Raw genomic sequence first — 24,639 nt, forward strand, 5'->3', positions numbered from 1 at the left:
CAGGACTGTTCTGTATTTGCTCACACAATCTGTTCCTGAGGAATCTCAGTATTGAATAAGGAATTGCTCTTTGTGATTGCAACCTGGACTTGCTCATTCTAATTGACTAACTCCCAAATTCTTGCAGGTATTTGGAAAATAGAGATTTCTATCTAACATTCCTTACACTCGTCATCAAGGTATCTGCACAATTTAACTGAACATGTATGAGTGCCTACCACCAAGCCTAGATTAGCAAATTCTTTTCTCTTATATTTTATACTATAGATTCTTCCAAGAACATCTTGACTAGTGTAAGGGCTGAGCATGGAGGAGAGTTGTTATAGTCTGTTCTGGACTCTTCACTTGGTAATTTACTAAGTGTAGCGAGCACTACCACAGTTCTCCAGTCTGGCTTGGAAAATCTTGCAAGGAGCAAAATCCCTTGGTATGCAGAAAAACAGACAAAGCACATCACAGTGCGGGGAAATGAAAAATACAACTAAACCCAAGCATTCAGGTGATCTGTGGATTACTTTTCAACAAGCTTGAGTCCTGGAGACATGAATAACAGAATAGAACAACTAACATACATGTCTTCCCAACCCAGCATAATTTGCAGGTCAGCCCATGCCCACAACAGTGAACAGATAGACTAGCCTTATTTCTAAAAAGAGTCCTCCCAGATGCCAGGGAGGTCCTGTAGCCCTTTTGCAAAACAAAGTGGACTAAACGCAGACCCTGATCTGCACAGTTCGATCCACTGAGCATTGGCTGTTTATCAGCAGCTTTTATTGCATGCTGCAGACTTAATGGGGGAAAAAGTGAAGAATTTTATGGGTTTTTTGACAAAACGCCAGAGAATATGGTTTAGTCTTAGTATCCTTGGCACCCTTTTTTAAAGAAAAACAAAACCCACATACCCTATTTAGGCCTGAGATATTTGACAACAGTATATACAAATGCAGCTGACGTTGCTTAGGGACATGGTTTAGTTGCAGACTTGGTAGTGTTAGGTTAACGGTTGGACTCAATGACTTTTTCCAACCTAAATGATTCTACAGCACAGGTTTTTTTCAGCATTTATTGTAATGAGGACCTGACATCCCTGTGGTTTCGTATATTGAAGGAAAAAGCTTTTGGCACTTTCTGTTCCCATTAGCATACCTGTGTTAGAGCCAGGGCTCGTTCACAGAAGAAAAGCAAAAGGGCTAAAGCTACTAGTGGCTTAAAAAGATTCCCTGTTCAGCAAAGGCAGTGAAGCAGCTCTTCTTTGGGGTGCCAACACTAGCTCTAGATTTCAATTCTGTATGTGATTTGTCCCTCAGATTTGTCCCATCAGGCCCTTACAAGCACATTGCTGGGAGTCACCTCCTACAGCCTGGGATTAGATCTGACTCCCTTGAAAAAATTGCTGAAATGGAAAGCAGAACCTATCCCATTTAGAAAAGCTAAGCTCCAAACTGCAGTCAAATATCTGTTATTACTTAACAGATACTCACATTCTTCTCTGGGAAGCACATACCTCTGTGTAGGCCTGTGTTACTTGTTCATACAGGGTCTGATGATGATGGATGGCCAGCTCCAGGTCTTGCATTTCTGAGGGGAGGCCTCCTTCACTGCACATTTTGCACCAGGCATCCACACCTGAAAGGAACTGGGAAAATTCCAGGAACAATGAGCAGCAGTGCCACAGAACAACATCTCATCAACATGAGAAAAATTTGTTTACAGAGTGCCACATATGACTGCCACAAGGGCTAAAGAAAACAAGTTATAAAAGAGTCCTTTTGGGTACCCTGGAACAGTGTATTCCTCACTACCTGACATACCTGAAGAACACCTAGATCCAAGGGAATGTTTTCTGTTTCTTCTGGATTAAAAACAAATGCTCCTTCAACCAAGCTCAGAAAATACCCATTCTAGGAATCTTTGCATACCACACAAGGAGGCTACAACATTGTATTCCTAAAAGGGAGGCTGCAACATGTTTAGAAAAAAACCCATCAGCATGAAACACAGAAGACACAGTTACTGCTGTATTTGGCATTGTCTCCACCTGTCAATCTTCTTTCAGTTGCTTACCTGTCCTTAACACTACTAATTTGAGCAAAAGAAAACTCCCATTAAAATCAATGCTGACATTCATTTCAGTGAAAGGCAGACAGTCTGTATTTGAGCAGTTTCCAGCCCAGGGCCAGCTCAGTGGGATTGCTAATAGGATACCAAAGCTTTAAAGCCCTCGGTCACACATTTGATTCTGGCCCAGGTCAGCAGTGATCAGATACCATTACCATCTGATGGCTGCTAAGCAGCCAATGCCAAACGAGCTGCTGGTCTCAGTCCAGTTCCTGGTGGGCAGACATCCATGAACAGGGAGAAAAAATTCATTGCCATTGCAATTGATACGGTTTAGCACCTTGGTTGGAAGCCTTAACAGACAGTCAGAAACTGAACGGCTTTGGGGAGAAGGGGGGTGGAAAAAAATATTTTTCCACTCTTAAAGGCCTCCAGGGCAGTGCTGATGCACTTTGGCAGAACAAATTAGGGGAGCTCTCTTGGGCGTTGCTTTTTCTGTAAAAGAAAAGAGGAATTTAGTTTCTAAGGTTCCCATCCTGCTTTTCTTTTAAGCAGGGCTTAGTTCAATGACACAGCTCATATATTCATATTTTGTCCATACTAACTGCCTAATGTCACCTCATTACTTCTCATTAATATTTTCTCTTCCTCCATACTTCTGTTAAACCAGCCTGCTGTACTTTGTGGCTATTTATAAAAGAGAACAGCTAATTATACAACATATGTAGTGCCCTGTAGGGTGCACATAACATGCCACAAACCCACCCCCAGGATCACAGCTTTATCCACTCCTGAAGTGTTCACCTGTGGCTTGTTAGTAAAGCACTCACAGCATAAGGGGCTGTGAGATTCAAAGCAAAGAATTTCAATTCAGCTCTGGCATCAGCATCCTTTTTTATTAGCAGCGTAAAACTATTCACTTATGCTGCTGTGTAATCAAGCCTATAAAGTGTTTGCATTGTAAACACTTTTCAGTGCACAGAGATTCAGTGACAAAGATGAGTTCCTAAACTTTCACATCTACAAAGTACAAATCTAACAGTGAAAACTGCTTTCTAGAAGGCCAGAGGCAAGGATAGCAAGCTGTCTTGTGCTGGTTTGACTCCCGATCTGTTGAATGTCTTCAGATGAAATCTGCAAACACCTTGCATTAAGCTGAAGTCATCATATTTTGTGACAAGGTAGTGGAGTTCACATTGTTTCCTATGCAGTTTTAAGAGCATAGAGCTGAGATCAATCCCTTGTGGGACTGCTAAATGAAGCTCTTGGTCAAAAGAGTGACCAAAAGACCTTTACACATTATAGACCCCTGCTCCTGCTGCTGAGATTACACTGTTACTGCTCTTATCAAAACTGCTGAATTCTACCGATTTCAGTACAAGCTCATATAGTCTTCTTACTTATATATTGCCATATCCCCAGACTGTGATTTGCACAGTAGGTGAGAGAAGTCTCAAAAAGATCCTATGCACATAACCACACTTCCATTTTGTTGTCTCACATCTATCTTTCTTTTGTGTATCTATAGTATACAGACAACGCCACATCAATAATTACATTGGTAATTTCACTTCTGCCATGGCAGGAGCAGTTGACATCATCTGTTTTAAATGGTTTTGAGAAATGCAACCTTTCAGTGTTTTACTTTAATACCCTAAGACAGTGTATAGTGGTCTGTGGTGTGTGTATAGATTCGCACAGGGAGACCAAATGGGTTTTTTTAAGGATTTTTGCAAAGTCTTAGTTGATACCATAGGACTATTGATTTGGGCATTTTGAAAAAAGCTGCAACATGCCTCAGAAAGCCAACCATATCCTGGGCTGCATCAAAAGAAGCATGACCAGCAGCCAAGGGAGGTGATTCTCTCCTTCTACTCCACTCTTGTGAGACCCCACCTGCAGTACTGTATTCAGCTCTGGCGTCCCCAACAGAAGAAGGACATGGACCTGTTGGAGCAAGTCCAGAGAAGGGCCACAAGGATGATAAGGGGGCTGGAGCACCTCTTCCGTGAGGACAGGCTGAGAAAGTTGGGGCTGTTCAGCCTGGAGAAGAGAAGGCTCCAGGGAGACCTTAGTGCAACCTTCCAGTACCTAAAGGGGCCTACAAGAAAGCTGGAGGGACTTTTTACAAGGGCATGTAGTGACAGGACAAGGGGGAATGGCTTTAAACTGACAGAGGGTAGATTAGGCATAAGGAAGAAGTCCTTTACCATGAGGATAGTGAGGCACTGGAACATGTTATCCCAAGATGTTTTGCTTGCCCTACCCCTGGCAGTGTTCAAAGCCAGGCTGGATGGGGCTTTGAGCAACCTGGTCTAGTGGGAGGTGTCCCTGCCTGTGGCAGGGGGGTTGGAACTAGATGATCTTTAAGGTCCCTTCTAACCTAAACTATTCTATGGTTCTATGCTAATTTTTATTATTTGTCTCACATTGTGGCAAACACAAAAAAATATTAAATGTAACCATTTGTGCTAGAAACATATTCGTATCACAAAATCACTATTTGACTGAGTTGAAAAAGATGCATTTAAAATTGTAAATTGCTAACTGTTAGGTGGAAACAGGAGCTGTTACTGTCCACTGGACAGTCAATACCATTTAAATTAATTGCTTAAATTTCTAGTTAGCCCATAGACTAGAATAGCTCCTATTGGGAAAGTAAAAGTTGCTTAAATATGATTTGAGATGACAGGCTCCAATAATTGCCCATGCTTTTCAAGACTTCAGGAAAGATTAAGACAAATTTCCCCTAAAAAATAAAAAAGTCCCTAAGGTACCTTTGTGCCTCTGATTCAATCCAAAAGTAACTTTAAAGAAACAACCTATGCTTACTCCTGAGTCACAACCTATTCACCAAAGTTGCAAGTTGTATTCTCAAGAGCACTTCTTAGTAACTTTATTCAGGGACTGCTATGATGTATCAGATGGTAACTCCAAAACACAACCCAGACATTTTATAGCCCACATTTCTCCACATTTTTTCCAGTCTTTGCTTACTGCTTGCTAGGCCTCTGCGTGGAAGCTGCAGGATAAGCAGAGTAGTATAGTCTACCGAGAAATTAAAACCAAACTTTCATGCTTCAGAATGCCTGTGGGGAAAGATGGGAAGAAGGCCATGAAACCACTTCCCTGAGTGACCTATAATATCTCTTGTGCCCTGAATTTTTTGTATGAGGCCACCTGTATATTTCCTGTTGTTGTTTCTGGAATTTCCCTATCTAATGCAGAAATTATTGTGGTCTTATCCCTGCATCTTCTAGATATCAAATGGCTTTTCCTTTCCTCCCTTTCCTCAAATTCTTCCTCTTCTCTCCCCCTGCTCCCCCACCTCCCACCCCCTTTGCCATTTTCTTTCCTCAAATAGGAGAATTCAGGATGTGCTTAGAGAAATCCAGGCAGAGATGAGAGATGAGAATAGTAGGCTTCCTGGTTGAGGAGCAGGGTAATATGAAACAAATGGTCAGGGGTCATTTTTCCGAGAATCAGCATAAATGTATAGTGTGTGCACCTATCACCTACTACTTTAAATAGTATTTCTGCTCTTGCACTTCTGAGAGTAGACCCTGACCTAGAACTAATTGGTTGACGTCTCTTGGCTGCTTGAAGACACTAATTTGTTCATTCTGACAGAATCTGTAGAGTGAGCATCTTACGTTAGCACACTTTCAGAGATTACATCCAAGAAAGGGAGGACACCTGGTATGTCTGCTTTCCCCATCTGGTGGTTAGTGGCCTGGAATCTCATCTGCAGTAAAGCAGCACAGTTCTCTTGAAATCACAATGAGACAAGGCATGTTCTCCCACGTTCTCTTGCAACTTTGAATAGTCTCAGACATACCTAAAGATACAGAAGCAGACTGTCTTTTGCACTAGAATACCCCCATGTGAGCATGGGGGTAAGGGCGTGAAAAGAAAAAAGAAGGAAAAAAAAAACCCCAACCAACCAACCAATAGATTTGTAGCAGGTGGAACTGAGGGATATTTGGAAAGCATCTCCACTGAATATCCTGAGTTGCACCTTGATCTGGACATAGTCGTTTGGGGTTTAGCTTACTGGCTTTTGATCAAACACATGCGCTGAAGGAAGCCTGGCTGGAAGCTAAGTTGGCAAGATTTGTCCTTTCTTTCTTTTCTTGATGATGGTTCAGTATATACAAATTGTGTTTACAAAATTCTAGGAAGACACACACATGCACACATACAACCAAAAAAAAAAAAAAAAAAAAAGAAAAGAAGGAAGAGAAAAAGGCAAAAAAGAAAGAAAGGGGGGGGGGAAAAAAAAAAAAAGCTTTGATCCAGGAACTCATTCAGCTGAGTCCCATTCAACATGCCACATGTATCTGCAATAAGAGCCAGGAAAGCAACGTGATTCTGAGGCGCATGAAGACAGATGTGAGGTTCAATTCTCAGCAGGGTTGACTCAGCCTTTTATCCTTCCAAGCCAGACAAATTGTATTCTGTGCAGTTTTCTGTGTGGGGTCTTTAGGAAGAGACCTTGAAAAACAAGTTGCTTCCTGCTCAGCTTGCATATTATAGAGATCATAGAGCTTTTCATAAATCTCTGACCCAAGCCAACAACTTCCTTGCAGTTTGGGGCATGCCAAAGGCTGAAAGATTACGGTCCTAATAGACTTGCTTCCTGTTGGCATCACAGAGCACTTCAATCAATAGGAAGAAATGAACAAAGAGACTGTAGCAGCTTATCACTCTGGAGAAGGAAAGAAAATCTGTGTATCTGATCCATATGAGGGAAGCAGGGGTACAGTGTGGGAAAAATGGTTGGATCCACATCAAGATTACCTTTACTGACAGAACAAAGGGAGTGAAAAAAGATTTGATCTGTGACAGAGGAAATAGTGAGTTTATCTACATCTTTGCTTCAGACATTTAAGCCTTATTTATTATAAAATAATGAAGCCCTGATTAGAGTTTAAAAAACCCTGGGTGATGCCAAATAAAGAGTTACATTTAGAATGAATGCTTGATAGGCAACAGACTATGTTACAGACCTAATCCCAAATACGTTACTTTATACTATACAGAGGTCAAATGACTAAATTATTGGCACTCAAGTCATTGGTTTATCTACCAGAGTTACTAAATCAAAGCTGAAATTTTAGTCCTGGCTACTGGACACACTGACTCCCACATCATTTTTTTTTTTTTTTCCCCAGCAAAGTTTACAGGCTTCACATCAGCACTTATCTTCCACTGAATTTCCTCTTATTGCAAGTGAGGAGCAATTGCTGTTCAGAATTAGCAAATTCTCCTGTGTGTTAGTAATGTAAGACTGTCTTCTGTCAGACAGTACAAATTTCTTAAGTTCCTATGAAGAGGTGCCAAGGCAGGACTGGGTTTTTCAGACCCATCCATACAATTGTGAAGAAAAAAGACCCAAAGCTGAAAGTAACAAGCTTTACTTAGTGACATTAGCTTAACTTTTTTTTGAAGTCATGGCTGAGGCAAAATACCCACTTTGACAGTGTTCAGAAGGCAGGGGGGAAAAAAATATTCACTTCTAGCTTCACAGTCAGTTCAATACAGCTTTCTGTTTCATTGTCTTTCATGCTATACAATACCTCAGCAACTCCTCATATATTGCAAACAAGACTGACACTTCAGAAAAATAGGGAATTGCTCACTAAAAAAAGGCAAAAAAACCCAAAACTCAAACACCAAACAAACAAGAATTAATTCATTAATAAACCTTAAACATTCTGATTGTGACTAGAGACTGGACATAAGTTCTTTTTTTGATTTTTCTTTATGAACATATGATCACTGACATTAACATTAAGACAATACCTAAACACTACAGTGCCCATCATACTCAGGTGAAAGTTCTTGTACTGAGAATCATCTTAGCATATTAGTCCCATCAGAGCCACTGAGTGTGCTTACATGAGTAAGTGCCCAGTAGGGTGAGTGATTGCTCTGTGCTATGGCCTGTTGTCAGTAGGAAACACAAAATAAGGAAAAATCCATTACAATTCTACAGTCAGAAACAAACAATAATGAAAATCTTTACTCTTCGAGCTAAACTTTTCCATACATCTATTCTGGTTTGTGAGGCACAGTTTCTGACTTATTAGTTATACCTACTTCTTCAGCCATTTGAAGTATGGGTCATTTTATAAACATCAAGCACATCCACTTAGTAGCTTTGATATTAACTACTTGGAAAAACAGGATACAACAATACTGAAGAGAGTCCCAAAGCAGTGTTTGTCACTGGAAAATGAATGTAATCAACATACGATCAAAGTTGAACCATCACCATTAGGTGTAAAAAATGCAGAAGTTTTATTCATTGACATATTTTAAATCTTTTATAGCTATGAAATTATGGAACCATTCTGGTAGTTGTTAAAGACACAAACCAGAGTTCAGGGACATGGAAAATTTTCTTGGATGTTCTTAGCCATCTCTGAAACCTCTACTTTGTGAGGTCTAACAAAGTTTGGGCCTATGCAGAGCACTGCAAGAGTAGGTGGTGGAATGAATTCTGTAAGTTTCATTAACAATAATGTGCTTTGACTCCTAGAAATTGTTTGCTTGTATGGGTCTGCGTCATATATGTGAATATTCCTGTTTACATACCACATATACATATGAGTGCAGACGCATACTGTTTTTCTGACCACAATAATCCTGAATTTATCCACAGCATTGATAAAATATTAGGCAATAGAAATAAAGCAGCATATTACTGCACTAATGCACTTCAGTCAGTTATCCCTTCTCATCATTATAGCATAAACATATTTTCTTACCCACTCAGAGAACATATGACAATTTTTGGGAGGGAAGAGGGAGCATTACTATTTGTTTTTGAGACACTGATCCACTAGTAACAAGGCTCTTAACCTCACTGCATATATGCCAAAAGCCATCAGGTTTTACTTGCAGCATCGTCATTATCGAAGTAGCAGAGGATCATTTTGTCACTCACAAAAGCAGCTCACCTGTTCAGCTTTCTGGTGAAAGACAGCAGACATGGCTAAGATGGTACTGCGCTCATCCAGAGCTGCAGCAAAACTCTTCCACTCTTGATCCAGCTGGCTAGATATTTGTTTGATTTGCTGGGAAGCATAATGGCCTGCCTCAGAAAGCCTTGATGCAACAGACATGATCCGATTGATGTTGACATAGGCATTCTGAAAATTAAAAAGCACACATAAATAAAGAGAAGGAAGAATTGTGACCACCCTCTGCCTCCATTACACATTCCAAACACCATCAGCTGGAGTAAAGCAGTTCAGCAAGAGCAATCAACTACCTGCTTAAATATGCGTGAATAGCAGGCATAGCACATCCCTGGGGAATCTTTTTGCACATCTATGCCATTATCTACCACTATTATCTCCCCCTCTCCCCTTTAATTTATTTATGTAGAACTAATTTGTCATACTTTAGCTATTTACTCACCTGTTAGGGTCTACTCATTGCTTTTATCTTATTCTTGATATTTGTCTTGCATTACTTCATATTTCTTGATGCTATATCCCCATGTTTGTAAGTGAGTGAAATGTTTGCTTTCTGTCCTTTGAGAACCTGACAATCCCTTATAGACATGCAGTGTCAACGAACAGAACAGTCTTACAGAATTTAAAAGAGCTCATAAGGATATTCTATAGAAATAGAAGAGTTTCCATACAAATGTCTATTAAATTATATTCTTCAGTTAAAATGTTATCTTTTCTGCAGGTTATTTTAAGCTGTTCTCCAGCAGAGATATCATTTAACTACATTCTGAATTTAGAAAGATTCAAAAAGTCTACTAAAAAGTTCTTTCATAAGAATTTTCCATGATGGTTTTCATTCAGCCTTGAGGTAGTGGAAAGATAGGGTTTTCTCTTCAAACTGAACTGTGGACAGCAATGTAATTGTACTGCAACATCCCCATTGCACATTGGAACATAAACCTAAAAATAAATAGCCATCATGACAATGTCTTACAAAGATGCACCATCAAAGACAGATGACAGCTGTCTTGCAGATTTCTGGAACATCATTTGATGTAAACACTTCTCCTTTCTCTTTCCTCCTCACCAGAGGAAAGGAGCATCCCAGAATTTGAGATGTTTTATTAATGTTGACTTACCACTTTCTTGTCTCACTAAAGTATTTCAAAAGGGCTTTAGGAATTTCAGAAAGTAGAATCTGTAAGATGCTGATGAAGAAGGACAGACACAGCCCTGATGATTTTAACAGTATTACTCATGGGCAAATAATAAATCAGAGGTGGAAGTGTTTATTGGAGCAGGATCTCAGCATAGTGAATGGGAGCACAATGTGGAAAAGCATCTGCCAATCCAAACATGAAACACAACAGAGAACTGCCAAGGCAGGCACAGGTCCAAACTAAGTATGTCGGGCAAAGTGTGTGGGATAACTATGAAGTACACTCATCATACCTGTAGATGCTAAAGGAAACAAAGATGGGGCCACAGCCCTTACAGCCACTCTGCTCTCCCTGGTAGAACCATGACTGCAACAGCTGTCACATGCATAACACAGATCTAAAGCAATACCCAGCCTCCAGTTTTGGGTTTGTTTCCTTCCCCCCTCAACTCCTCTTACATAGCCTTTTCTTAAAAACGGATTTGGCTCAAAATTGTCAGATTAATTGTAAAGAATTTCTTTTGACCAAAATTGTTCTGGAGTTTAAAGTTTGGAATTTTGACCACCAGCCGCAGTCAAACATTTCTCTGTGCCCCTCTAGGTTAGAAACTAGAACTTAGACTAAATATTTAAGCCTTTCTCCAAGAAAATCTTCATGACTGAGCCTCAGCCAAGATCATGTGCAACATTTCAGGTCTGTTCTTCTGACCTGAAAGCAATGTAGCAGCATCACTACAGTTGTTAAAGCTTGGATGAGCTGCACCAAATGAAGACCTGAAACTTTGCTGTGTTTGAAGGAAAAGTTGCTGGAGAAATTTTGAGTCCATGTGAAAATTTGTTGCTTTTATCTTGCTTTTATTTTTTTTTTTCCCTGCAGAATTATCTCAGCCATTGCAACACAATGAGCATGGAGGAAAACAACTGTGAATTCCTTAGTTCCTTACAGCTATAGATGTATTAACTAGTAGAAAGGTAAAGGTAAGAATAGTTGAAATGCAGCAGATCTTCTTGGAGTCTGTTTTTTAAATTAAGAAGATTTATATGTTGTTATGTCTGTTATATTCTTACACAGAGATGAGAGTTTTTATGGATGAAATTTCACTTTTGTAGATGAGAATTTCTCATGGAAGAGTACCAGCCCACTGCAGCCAACCCACTAACTCCATAGCTTTTCCAGCAGAAAGCAAGGATCAGTCTGGGAGTTACCTGCTCATACATTCATTCTTAGTGCCTCAAGTGGAACTGGCTCAGGAAACAGAGATTCCTGAGCTTCCCTGGTTGCCTTCTCAGGAATAAATGGATTCAAGTGCAGTATCACATGTGGTGTGCTCTTCTGTATAGCTCCATCAGGTGGTGCAACGGACATAATTCCTACTTCCAATATATGCATGCTGTACTTCTGCTTTATCTGTCCCACCTCAGCGAAGCAGAGACAATGAAGGGGGGCTTCAACACACAAGACTGTCCAGTGTCTCTGGGTTGCATCAACAAGGGCATCTCCAACAGAAATAAAGAAGTCATTATCCCACTTGGTGCTTGGCAGGCCACACCTGGAATACTCTGTTCAGTTTCAGTTCCCACTATACCAAAGAGAAGCAGACAGGCTGGAGGGTGTCTAGAGAAGGCACACAAAAATGATCAAAGTACTGGGAAGCCTGCTGTATGAGGAAAGGCTGAGAGCTGGGCTTGTTTAGTCTTGAGAAAAGGCAGCTCAGAGGATACCTTATCACCATGTTCCAGTATTTAACGGGTGGCTACAAAGAAGACAGAGACTCCCTTTTTACATTGAGTCACATGGAAAAGATGAGCAGGTTCACAGAAAGTCTCACTTTAACTATAACCTAAGGCCTCATCTTTTTTTCTCAAAACTGAGAGGCATCCCCAAAGAGAATTGATCTATGGCTGTATAGGACTACAATAGGTCAAACAATGAGAGAACAATATATTAATGTCTAGAAGTAGGGTTAAAAGCATTTCAGTTGACATTCTGTTGTTGTGACACTAGGATACACATAAGTTTTGGCTAATATATATCCTTTATCATTGAAAAACCTTTCATTTACTTGTATTAGCAGACTTTCCAAAATCACTTTCCATGTTAGAGGTAATTTTTCATTGACTTTATTTCAACTTTGAAACTTGAGTCAAAAACCAGGATTTTTGTCTCCTAAAAACCATTTGACTAGCAAAAAAAGGAAAAATTTCCTAGATGTACATCAATGTCATGATACACAAGAATTTCTTTTACAGTTTAGGAAAGCCTTGTATAATGCCTTGCAAGTGCACATACCCCTCTTTGTCCACCTCTCTCACCTAAACAAGGCCTTGAATCTGATCGTCAGTGTCTACAACATAGGTGTTCCTTCTAGTGTAAGTGATCACTGCTAAGGTCCCTAACAGTTGGTAGGATAACAGCCCTCAGTCTCAGCAATACGCACTGACAGTTGTGGAGTTTCAATTCAATTTCCCACAGGGAAATACACTAATTCAGTCCTGATCATCTAGACGGCATGCTGTGAGACCTTCCCTCTTAATTAAACCCTCCAACTATAGCTGGAACAATACTTTCTTCTAATGCATACATAAAAAGAATACCTTACACTCACAAAAGAAAAACGAGCAGTGAGAAGCATTAAATCTACAAGGAATTTGGCTGTGTTCATCTCATTTCTTAGAGAACTAGTTGAGATACTGTGATGGCAAGCAGTGAAGCTGGGCTGCAAAAGAGGGGATTTGGAGATTTATTAAAGGTGAAATTTGATTGTTGAAGAGTTGTTCTTTGAAATAAAATAAAAATTAACCAGCTTGCACTGTGTTACTGTGAGTTTAGAAACCATCTGTGAAATGAACCTAACACATAAATCCAAAGCAGAAGGTTTCAGTGACAAAATAAACTCATGAGATATCTTTAAGACCTTTAAGTTTTTATAACAAGACCAATTATATGTAGCCTGTTGCAGAATAATATTGGATGGCATTTTAACCCAGCCTACATTCAGAAAAATACTGTTCATTTAAGATAAATGTTGGGAATTTTCAACAGACATCATTAGCCTTTACATGGTAGTTGTAATGTGTTTGAAATATATTATGACTTTCTTACAACAACATGCACCTCCATCTAGTGTCAGAGAGCTAACTCCTGAACAGCAGGATAGGCAGCAATGCCACCACTGAACACTGCCATTTTTACACACACCCTACGGAAAGTAATAACTCATTCTTTAAGGAGGTTAATGGATTCAGGCATAAAAAATTCCAGGAAAGAAAACACAAATAATTTCAGTCAGACCAAATGGCACATATACCAAGTATCCAAGTGCAGAGCTACAACCAGTATGCTTTGTGTCATACTGAAACAGGTTTTTTTCTCTAGTGAATTTACTAGATTGAGATTACTTGAAGCGTTGGAGCTAAAGATTTGTCTTTGTGCAAAGTATTATTGTTTCAGTATAAACATTGTACAGCTGTGATAAAGACTAACATAATTTATTTTGAAACTGAAGTGAAAACAAGCACTGCCTTGAATCACAGAAAAAAAAAAATCTCTAAAACCCTATGGTCTTAATTTGAAAGAAAAATACCCCACTACAGTTTACTACCTCAAACACATGACTTCTCCACATCCCACACTGTTCATTTAAAAGAAAGAATTATTATTGTAAAAAACAGAGTAACAAATTGTTTTTCCAAGAAGGAGCTTTGGTCACAGCATGCCTATAGAGATGTATAGAAAGGGCATGTGACAAAAGGCATGACCCAATAAACATTTGAAGAGTGTACTTCTAGAGGAACTGAAGGAAATATTTTAACTATTATTAGTTATGCCAGGCTTAAAGGTAAAAAAAAAAAAACCTAAAAAAAAACCTAAAAAAAAAAATCAAAGCAAAACACCTTAGAGATGCAAGATCTAAACCAATTTCCCCTGAAGTTTCTAAGGGTTTTCCCTGTAAAACATGCAGTCATCCTCAGCTACATTGTCCTTCTCTGTATCTTCTCTCAATACTGATTTTAATGTATTAACAAAAAAAAACAAACCCCAAAAGCCAGTCTTTTTTAGCCTGACTTTGCCATACTGCCAATAACAATACCACAATTCCTTACATAACCTTTGACAACTGAAATCTGTTGAAGAACTTTTTTAGAAAGCTCCTTCTGAGACAGCATATCACAAGAATTGTTTAAAATAGAAATCCAAGTTGAATTAACTTTGTCTGCTTGCTGCATGAATCGATGTTGATCCAAAAAAAGGAGGACATCACCCCATCATCAAAGGGGATTCTAGGTCTAAAATTCAACTAAAGCCAGAAGAAAAGTAGGATATGAAAAATGACATGCAGATGTACTACTCTCTGAGTAGAACTGAGTACCATCTCTCACTGTATTTATAGGTTGAAAGCTAAAGGTGCCAGCATTAACACCCTTCCGCGTAGATCCTCTATGCTAAAGAGATGGAAGAGCCAATCTTTTTTCTTTGCAGATTGATTCATGCTGACTGTATGGGCTTCTATATGCGTGGGTTATACTGGAGACAGCACAAAAAGAGAGGCTCATCATCTTTTGCATTTTCCCCTCAGCCGAAAAGGACTCTCTGCTGGGCAGCTCTATTAGACAGGAGTTTGACGCCACCGAGATGGTGAGATGGCACAGCTACGAGCCACAGTGGAGCCACCGAGAGGTCTCTATCCCAAGAACTTCTTTCAAGATATTTGCAAATGTCTCACTTCCTTGCATTCCTCCAGTCCCAAAAAAAAGTTCACTTGGGGACGGAGGGAAGTATAATGGAGGAAAAGAATTTTTCTTCCATTAGTTAGACCCTCCCTGTCACGCTTTAATTTTCTATTAACAACAATTCTCTTGCTCCAAGTTTAGTTCCCAGTTATTTTAAGAAAATAATACCAGACAGCATCAGAAAAAAGATAAAGGGAGGTCCTCCAGCTTGGCTTTTCTAATAGTGTTTTCTGAAGAATTATGACCAAATTTGCATCTTTCATAAGCCTAATGACTTTTAATGCACTAACCTCCAGGACATGCTTATTTGTTAGTATCCTCCGAGCAGCAACGTTACACAAAGGCTATGCTGTATTTTGCTGGATGGCATTGTGATGGCATGCTTAAAGATTCAGGTGCCTACAGCCTGTTTTCCAGTGCTCCTTTCAATTATTATCACAATGAATATATTAATAGACATCATAAACATTTCTCCTCTTTCACTGTTAAGCAATGCCCTAGCGAGCCACAGTGCTTAAGTGAGGAATAACTAGGTAGGTGGAAATGGCATGTGGAATTTAGGTCAGAGAAGCTAATTTCTTTGTCTGGAATTGGGCCAGACTACCAGGGTTAACACCTGTAATGTTATGAAAGCAGTGTGCGGTCTTTAACGACCTCAGGTAGTCACGACTTCTTTTTTAAATTTCAGAGTGCTGCTCTCAAGTACATCGCCCTTTGACAGCACGTACAGTGAGGCTCTAGTGACTTACACCACCAACTTAAACATCAACCACCACCTTTGAGGCCTCAGCCCCAGTGCAACTTTAGTCTGACTGTGCACAGCATGACAAGGTACACCTGTAGGAGTTGGTTTACTCAGGGCAAGCTTTTGTGTAGCTGACAGAGAGCACTCAGAGAGGGGTCATCTCTGCACTGTGCAGTTGCAGCACGGGTATACATGCATTTTTCTAACCCAGTGAAATAATCAAAACAACAATATATTCTGTCCTCATTTCTGTGCTGAAAGCAGAGCAGTTTCCAGAACAAATACCTTATACCCAGAAAAATAAGAAAGTGAGCAAAGGACTTAAAAATGTGTAATGATGCTTTTTTTTCTTTTCTTCAAAAAACTAAGGTAAATGAAATGCATTCAGAAAGACTGACCGATTAACTACGGAAAAAGCCAAAATCCCGCTGTGGCCACAGTTGACAACTTGATTAGTGTCTGTTTTTCAAGATTTTGAAAAGTACCTTAGCAGGGTGCGGGGGAGAGAAGCATGAATTATTAAGGTACCACTTACAGCTCTCATTAATTCTCAGCCAAAGAAATGTCAAAAACTTTTAAAAATACTCTATTTGCTCTCCAAAGTGTAAACGAATGCCACAGGACTGCACTACTGTTAAGTCAAGGAAATAATCATACATCAGCGTCTGGGTGGACGGAACAACATTTTTCCAGAAAGAGGGCTGCTGCCACAGCCCAGCATGACCCTTCTCAGTTCACCTTTCACAGGTCCACAGTGCTCTCTGAATTGGAGGTGGCCACACGTGCCAGCCCGTTCCTCACTCACGCACACAGACCTGCTGTTCACAGTGTGCCCTCAACTCACCATGGAATTCATAGCAAAGTGATTGTGCTGCGTCTGTAGGTCAAGCGCATGTTGGTAGCTCACACCAATCTCTGTGTGACTCTGCAGGAACAATTCTTTGTTGTGGCTGATCCAGTCGAACATCTAGAAGTATTTGGACAGGACAGAGGAAAAAAGTGTTAGACAGGGATGAAAAAAACCAAGAGGCAGTGCAAAATGTAAAAATCCAGAGTTTCAAGGCAGATGTGTATGCAACACAGACAGAAAAAAAATCCCTCCTTTATGCTCCTCATCAAAATAAGATGTTGTTGAGCAAAGGAAGCATTTAAGTTATCACCATATTTCATTATTAACAGAATGATAGGTCAGGAAACATAATTCATACAGCATGTTCCTCAGTAAGATGATCCCATAGTCTTTTCCTATAAGTAATGGGAATTTCATGTATAGAAAGACGACAGCAAAGAGACATAAAAATCAAGCGTTGCTTCACTGAAAACCTTGCAGTTCATAAAGAGTCCTTATTCCAGAAATGGACCCAAACTTCTGTAAATATTACTGATGCAATTTTCTTGCCCCCCTTTCTTTTTCATTTATTTGTTAAGTTTCCAAATGTTTCATTCAAGTAGCCAGTTGACTTCCTACACTTACATTTCCTAGATCATTCTAATTCCAAAGGCAGAAACCAGCCTATTTTCCACTTATTTTGGGGATGAAGAGAGAAAAAAGTATTTTATTAACATCCATAAAGAGTACACATTACAACTTCTCCCACTTCCATACGTATTTCCAAGCAAAAGGTATAGTACAGTACTTCAGATACAGAAAGAAATACATTCAATAAAGCTGATGAAACTCATTCCTTATTTTGTAGCACATTAATATGATATTTCAATCTGCAGCACATTCATTCATTATAAGCAGTCACAAGTCAGGTAGAAGATAGTGTGCTTATGTTTTGGCTTGTTCCATGTTGTGTTAGAGACTAAATGCACTCAAAGTGAGAAATTTTCATTCTTTACTCCTGTGTACAGCTCTGTGGGCACTAAATTCTCCAATTTCTTCTTTTCCACTGACATTTCTGTTACTGAATCCCTTCAAACCATGTTCCCTCATCTCCATCCCAGCAAGCTGGGGAACTGTACATTAATAAGGACTCTTTCAGGATAAAAAAACCCAACTCAACTGAATTCATTATAAGAAAAAAAACCCCCAAAACCTAACTATAGGGGCAGTGGAGGTCAGGCCAGTACAGTCCCTGGTGTTAGAGAAAGTGTTTAGTGTGAAAATGCAGCTTCTAACCAACCACCTTACAGTCAAAGGATCAGTCAAGATCTTTGTTATAACATTTACATGTTCTCCAGTCAAGAGCTGTGGTGTTGTTTAGCAATGAATGACAATTTTTGACTTGTGACAGCTGAAGAATCCTCAGAATTCACTGCTCTGGCACTGTATGTTGCTATAGTTTCTCTCTTCCCTGTAGAGACAGTGCTCTCAGAGCAGAGAAAAGGCCCTGTGTGGGTCACCTAGAAGTCCTTCAATGATCTCAGTATTCCATGCTAAGCATTCAATTCAGCATGGGAATGCACTGCTTTGTGCAGGGGATTTGCAGAAACAACACTGAGTATCCCTTTCATTGAAAAGCAAATAAACACTGCAAGTGCTCCAGTGTCACCAGACACACTACACTGACCTAGTCCCAAAAATCTGTCACTTACACCTGACTTCTTAATCTTTTATTTATGAAAATACACTTACAACTACAGAGCCTATAGTAGCTTGTATTTTGTGTTGATGAATAGTCTTAAAGGCCATACTTGGTTCAAGTTACAGTGATGCAAGTCCAAAGTAGTATCACTGACACAGTTACTTTCTATTTGTACGCATGGAGGTGACCAAAATCAGGCCTATCACCATTTCTTCCAAAAGTATAAATAAAAAGATTTTGAAGGGATGAGGAGTTTCAAACATTACTGACAATTGAGCAGAATGAAACAACATACTATAACCTGAAGAGACACCTAAAGCTTTCTCACTGGATTTCTTTTTCTCACTTCATTAAGATTTAATAAGCAGCATTAGCACAAAATAATTTGCCACACTTGTGGGCTTAAAACACAAAAAAAGCTGTAAGGCCAGTAAGGAAAGAAAAATTCCATAACAGCAAAGTTCATGTCCCAACAACAAACTTTTACATCTCTGCTGAGAAGCCAACACAGATTTCTTGTAAGTAGATACATGTTGTGAACATTTTTTAATGTTTTAAACAATCTAAAGACATTCAGGGAGAAGAAAACTGGCAGCAATCCACTAAAAATAAACAGTAAATCTAATATTTTATGCTCAGCAAAGCCAAATCAGGATCTTTTTAAGACAAGTAATTTAAAGAAGTAATCTATTATTCTGTGGATAGGGAGCATTTCCTCCATCTAATCTATACACATATGATTGGACGAGAATCTAGGTTAAGTTAAACCATGCTTCTGCCTTTTAAAATACAATAATAAACTATCAAAGAAAGAAAGAAAAAAGGACATTTAAGAGATGATAAGCCTTTTTGTCTTCTTTAATAAATTGAAATACACAATAGCAGTTGAAAGAATGACCTTCAAGAATTTTGGGGAATACTGAACAGACCTCAATGATGAGATCTGTACCACCTTCCAAAACAATATGTTTTTAAAACTTCTATTTATAGACAATAGCAGATTTTGGAAGAGATTCAATTTCAGTTTAGTCTTTAAATCTCTCTATGACACTCTTCATAAAAAAATACTTCGGTTTCAGCTGGCCTATACCTGTAGCAAATTATGAGTACGGTCTGGAGTCTCTTCCTGATTCTCTCAAGTCTCACTTGAATGCCCAGAAAATAAGAGGTTTGAGTTTCGTGTGGTTTGGAGCAGGGAGAAAATAAAGCAAGACCCTTAGCAAGAATGAGTGCAGTCAAAAGATGCAGATTCACTATGGTCTGAAGTAGGGTTAATGATGCACTTTGCTCTATAAAAACTTTCATTCCTCGAATCTTAATGAATAATAAGCAGTATTTATAATCACTTTTTTCACCCAGCGACCAAGGCTCTGCAAGACTGCAGACACATCTACTTTATGCGATGCATTACTACATCTGCGATCACAGAATCATAGAATGGTTTGGAAAAGGTCCTTAAAGATCATCTAGTTCCAACCCCCCTGCTATGGGCAGGGACACTCAACTAGACGAGATTGAAATCCAGCCTGGCCTTGAACACTGCCAGGGATGGAGCATACTCAGATAAGTTCCAGATGAACTGGTACCTCTGCATGGCACAGTCCAGTGCTGTGTGGAAATACTAACTGACCTTCAAAACAGCACAGTACTGCTTAGATTTGTCTACATGGCTCGTTTCCACAGCTGGTTCCTTTAGAGACTGCTCAAATATTTCTGCTTAACGCTTACTTAACTGTAGACATTTTCCCCACGCACCCAGAAGAGAGTATTGGGTTTTCTTTACTGCACAGGTCCAGAATCATGGAAAACCTTGTATTTTCACCCTCCTAATCAAGGGTGCATGAAAACAGTATCTCACAGTCCCACAGATCATGAGATTTGCTTAACAGTCATGGATTTAAATAAATACATAAAAACGGTTTCTTATTTGCTTTTGAGACCTAATGGATTGTGTTTTCAAACTTTTTCCTTTGACCACAGAGTCTAAAATGGACTTACACAATTTTCTCATAATAAGATGACAGGAAGTTGAGGCTCTGAAAATATCAGATGCTGCATGAGTCTGTGAGAGTCTGCAATGTGTGGCAGCGGTTTCAAAATGAAGGTCTGTGAACATTGTCTGGCCTGACCCATATTACTAGTAATATTTCCTGAAAGCTTTCAAGTTTGTTTTCCACATGAGAAATGCTGATGCTTCCTGTGTTCCTGAAGTGAGTGTGCTCCCTAGTTAGCTTAATTAAAGCACACCATTAAGGATGTGAGCATGGCAATGACCCAAGAACAATTGCTTTTTTTACTCAATCCTGTGAGGGCCTCCCCAGTTTCAAGACGCTAACTTGGGCTCCTGGAAAAATGTTCAACATCATTGACAGGGAAACTAACTTATCAAAGGGAATGAGATTTTAATACAGTAAATATCAGACTCTGGAGAATGTGCACTATGAGATCAGCTTAAACCAGATACACAGTGTCTCAGCTGAGATTTTCTGTGCCATTATTACATTGCTATATAGCACTGTATGAATTGATCTCATACGATTCATGAAAAAGACTGCCCTAACAGACCCAGCCTAGTGATTATCATAAAATTAATGGATCTTTAATTATTCCTTTGACTTATTTCTTTGCTGGAGTCATGCTGACTGCCAGTGAGTTAATTTTTCTCTTAAGTCTGCTAATCGTTCCTGCAGTCACAAATTCACACTAAACTGGAGCACTAGTAATATGGGTCAGGCCAGACAATGTTCACAGACCTTCATTTTGAAACCACTGCCACACATTGCAGACTCTCACAGAATAACTAAGATTGGATATTATAGCACTTAAAACACATGAACTGACTGTCCTCAATGTCTCCCAGACTGGCATTTCTCCACATTGCTGTAGATAATCTGGAGACCAATTAAGTAGTTTTAGAGTTCTCCAGTGGCTGAGTAGCTGGGGAGAGGGGTTAAACACACTTAAAACAGAAGATAAGCTTTCAATGTGATTATCTCTTGTACTCCCTGTTTCTAACAAAACATGAAGGAAAGTGAATGCATATGCTGAAAAATATTAAGTGCTACATTTAATTAAGAAAATTAGTCTCTTATGAAAGAGTCAGAAGAGCTGAGAATGATCCTAAGAGTCTCTGCCCAACACTTTGCTAAATCATTTACCCTAATAACATTAATGATCATACATGTGCCAGTAATTATTACACATGTAGTCTTGAGGCCACTTCACTTGAGAGCTAGGGCACCAGATCATATCCCAAACATCAGTGGTGCTGGCAACAAGGAGTTCTTAACCTTGTGCTTTGTCAGCATAGTTGTTGAGTTACTAGAAAATCCAGGTTAAGTGTTAGACCATACAGCAGGTCTCAAGCTGGTCATGAGTAAGCCCTGAGGAGGGAGAATATGAGTCCATACTTTCCCTGGATTTGTGACATCTGGCAGGCTAGTGAGTACAGGGCGAGAACAGCTGTTTGACAACAGAGAAGAAACACACGGATACGGAACAGCATGTATGCAGACTGTGTGCAGTCCAGCCCTACCTCAGATAAAATGAGATTTTTAACACCATTTCAAATGACCCCTGCTCTCCGGCTTTTATCAGAGCTTGCTGAGGAGCATTAGCACTGGATTCTGAAACAGTGCTGCAGAGCACCACAGGATGATGTTCCCATCACACAGCTGGCAGTACACCCTATGCCAAGCAATACTGATGAGAATATTACAGCCCTCATGGGTTTGGCAGCTAGTGAACTGAATATATTTATTAATGAAATCATTTATACATGCTAAAAATAATAAATCCCAAATCTAGCTAACACTATATTAGGGCTGAAATGAATTATGAACCTGCTTGTAGCAAATCATCTTTTTTTATAAGTTCTGAGCCATAAATATCAAACTCATATGGGTAAGTAAGGTCAGAATGATAACCATTATAACCACAACGTCTTGAAGAACAACATAGGATACATATCAAGAAAAGGATCCGAAAGAGACATTCAGGTCGAGTCCAATCACTGCTTTTGGCAGCTAACCACAGTATAAAATTTCCTTTCATAAAGGGATGAAGCTTCACCTGAAAACAAGTGCCACAACTCAGCTCTTCCTACGAGAAGCAGTTTCAGAAACTTGCTGTTCCTGTTAATGAAAACTTTGTATACTCTCTGACCTGAACCAGATTCATAGCCAGTTTATACACATTTGCTCTTAGGTCAACACTGTCCTTTAAGTTAAAAAAGTTTTCCTCCCAGGTATTGAACCTTTTCCAGTCTGGACAGGGAGAGCTCATTGTCTCTCTAAACTAGAGAGACATCAATTTGATGGATGGACCACTCAGCGGATAAAGAATTGGCTGGATGGCCACATACAAAGAGTTGTGGTAAATGGCTCAATGTCCAATTGGAGACCAGTAACGAGTGGTGTCCCTCAGGGATTGGTGTTGGAACTAATCTTGTTCAGCATCTTTGTCGGCGACATGGACTGTGGGATTGAGTGCGCCCTCAGCAAGTTTGCCGACCACACCAAGCTGTGTGGTTCGGTTGGTACGCTGGAGGGAAGGGATGCCATCCAGAGGGACCTGGACACACTTGTGAGGTGGGCCAGTGCCAACCTCATGAAGTTTAACCAAGCCGAGTGTAAGGTCCTACACCTGGGTCGGGGCAATCCCAGGCACTGCTACAGGTTGGGCAGAGAAGAGATTCAGAGCAGCCCTGCAGAGAAGGACTTGGGGGTGTTGGTCGATGAGAAACTGAACATGAGCCGGCAGCGTGCGCTCGCAGCCCAGAAACCCAACCGTGTCTTGGGCTGCATCAAAAGAAGCATGACCAGCAGGTCAAAGAAGGTGAGCCTGCCCCTCTACTCTGCTCTTGTGAGACCTCACTTGGAGTATTGTGTACAGTTCTGGTGTCCTCAACATAAAAAGGACATGGAGCTGTTGAAGCAAGTCCAGAGGAGGGCCACGAGGATGATCAGGGGGCTGGAGCACCTCCCGTATGAAGACAGGCTGAGAGAGTTGGGGCTGTTCAGCCTGGAGAAGAGAAGGCTGCGTGGAGACCTCATAGCAGCCTTCCAGTATCTGAAGGGGGCCTATAAGGATGCTGGGGAGGGACTCTTCATCAGGGACTGTAGTGACAGGACAAGGGGTAATGGGTTCAAACTTAAACAGGGGAAGTTTAGGTTAGGTATAAGGAAGAAGTTCTTTACTGTGAGGGTGGTGAGGCGCTGGAATGGGCTGCCCAAAGAAGTGGTGAATGCTCCATCCCTGGCAGTGTTCAAGGCCAGGTTGGATGGAGTCTTGGGTGACATGGTTTAGTTTGTGGTGTCCCTGCCCGTGGCAGTGGGGTTGGAACTAGATGATCTTAAGGTCCTTTCCAACCCTAACTATATAGTAGTACACTCAGAACAGCAACTGCCAGAGTCCCTCTCTTGAGGTTTACTAAGTTTCCAGCTACAAGGTCTATTCCTATCTCATTGAGTCCAACTATTCAAAACAACTCAAAGACAAATTAAGCCATGTTCCTTACATCTCTTGCAGTTGAACTTCGCCAGAATTTAAACAAAACAAAACAAAAAAAAGAACACCATGCAAGAGATTTGTGGTACATACACAGTATACACTGATATGCAAGGGCCTGATCCTGGAAAGATTTGTGTGTGAGCTACATTTATAAAAGGCAATCAATCAAGAAAGTCCCCTCGTACTTCCAAATGAGAGTCATAACTACAGTTTAATTGGAACTAGCCATACCTAGGTCACCTGTGCATCTGGAAAAGGCTGACGGAAGAGCAATTCACAAAGGAATACATGAAAAGAGCCACCAGTCTGAAGACTCATTTACCTGGAATACAGAAAAATTCCTCCACTCAAGCCTATGAGCGAAGCCCACCAGAACAGAGGGCTGGAGCTGGCTGTTCAGACTACCTGCTCCCTGTGGGATAAGGAGCCAGAAGTAAAGACCCAATAAGCAGGACAGGGGCCTCATTAGTCAGAGCTTGTACCACAGCCCCTGAGGTCTGACAGCAACCAGGTTTAATCAAGAGATCATCAGCAAGCTGTGGGTGACAAGTCTAAGCTTATGCTATGAAGTCAATCAGCAGGTCAGCACCAGGTCCAGTGCACATAACCAGGCTCAGAATCAACCCCATAATCACAGCACGGGTCCACAGCAGGTCTCAGGTCATGCATAAAAATCAGTCAATGGATCAGTGCCCAATCCATCAGAGCCCGTGGCCAGGCCAGGGCTGTGGCAAGGCTGGAGGCTGATATACACAGCTGAGCTGCAATGGGGCTCCTGGCCCATGGGCGGGGATGGGGAAGCCACAGGTCAGGGAAGCTGGTCAGGGCCATGAGCACCCATCAGGGCCTGACACTGGGCTAGTTACATGAAGGGTCACTAGGAAAAAGTCTGCTCTCAGACAGGAGTATACTGGCCTCAGGATAAATTTTGGACTTAAA

At 40.4% G+C, this 24,639-nt stretch overlaps 1 protein-coding gene across 8 annotated transcripts in view; it reads right to left on the reverse strand.

Annotated features, from left to right (window-relative positions):
* KALRN (kalirin RhoGEF kinase) overlaps positions 1 to 24,639 on the reverse strand; it is a 514,962-nt gene that overhangs the window by 269,502 nt on the left and 220,821 nt on the right. For all 8 annotated transcript variants that reach the window (XM_030485889.1, XM_030485890.1, XM_030485893.1 and 5 more), the window contains exons 7-9: positions 16,503 to 16,625; positions 9,024 to 9,215; positions 1,505 to 1,636 (exon numbers count right to left, since the gene is read on the reverse strand). In XM_030485889.1, the coding sequence (XP_030341749.1) occupies positions 1,505 to 1,636; positions 9,024 to 9,215; positions 16,503 to 16,625 (447 nt within the window). The remainder of the gene's footprint in view (positions 1 to 1,504; positions 1,637 to 9,023; positions 9,216 to 16,502; positions 16,626 to 24,639) is intronic.

This window comes from Strigops habroptila, chromosome 5 (genome assembly GCF_004027225.2).
Source record: "Strigops habroptila isolate Jane chromosome 5, bStrHab1.2.pri, whole genome shotgun sequence".
NCBI lineage: Eukaryota > Metazoa > Chordata > Aves > Psittaciformes > Psittacidae > Strigops > Strigops habroptila.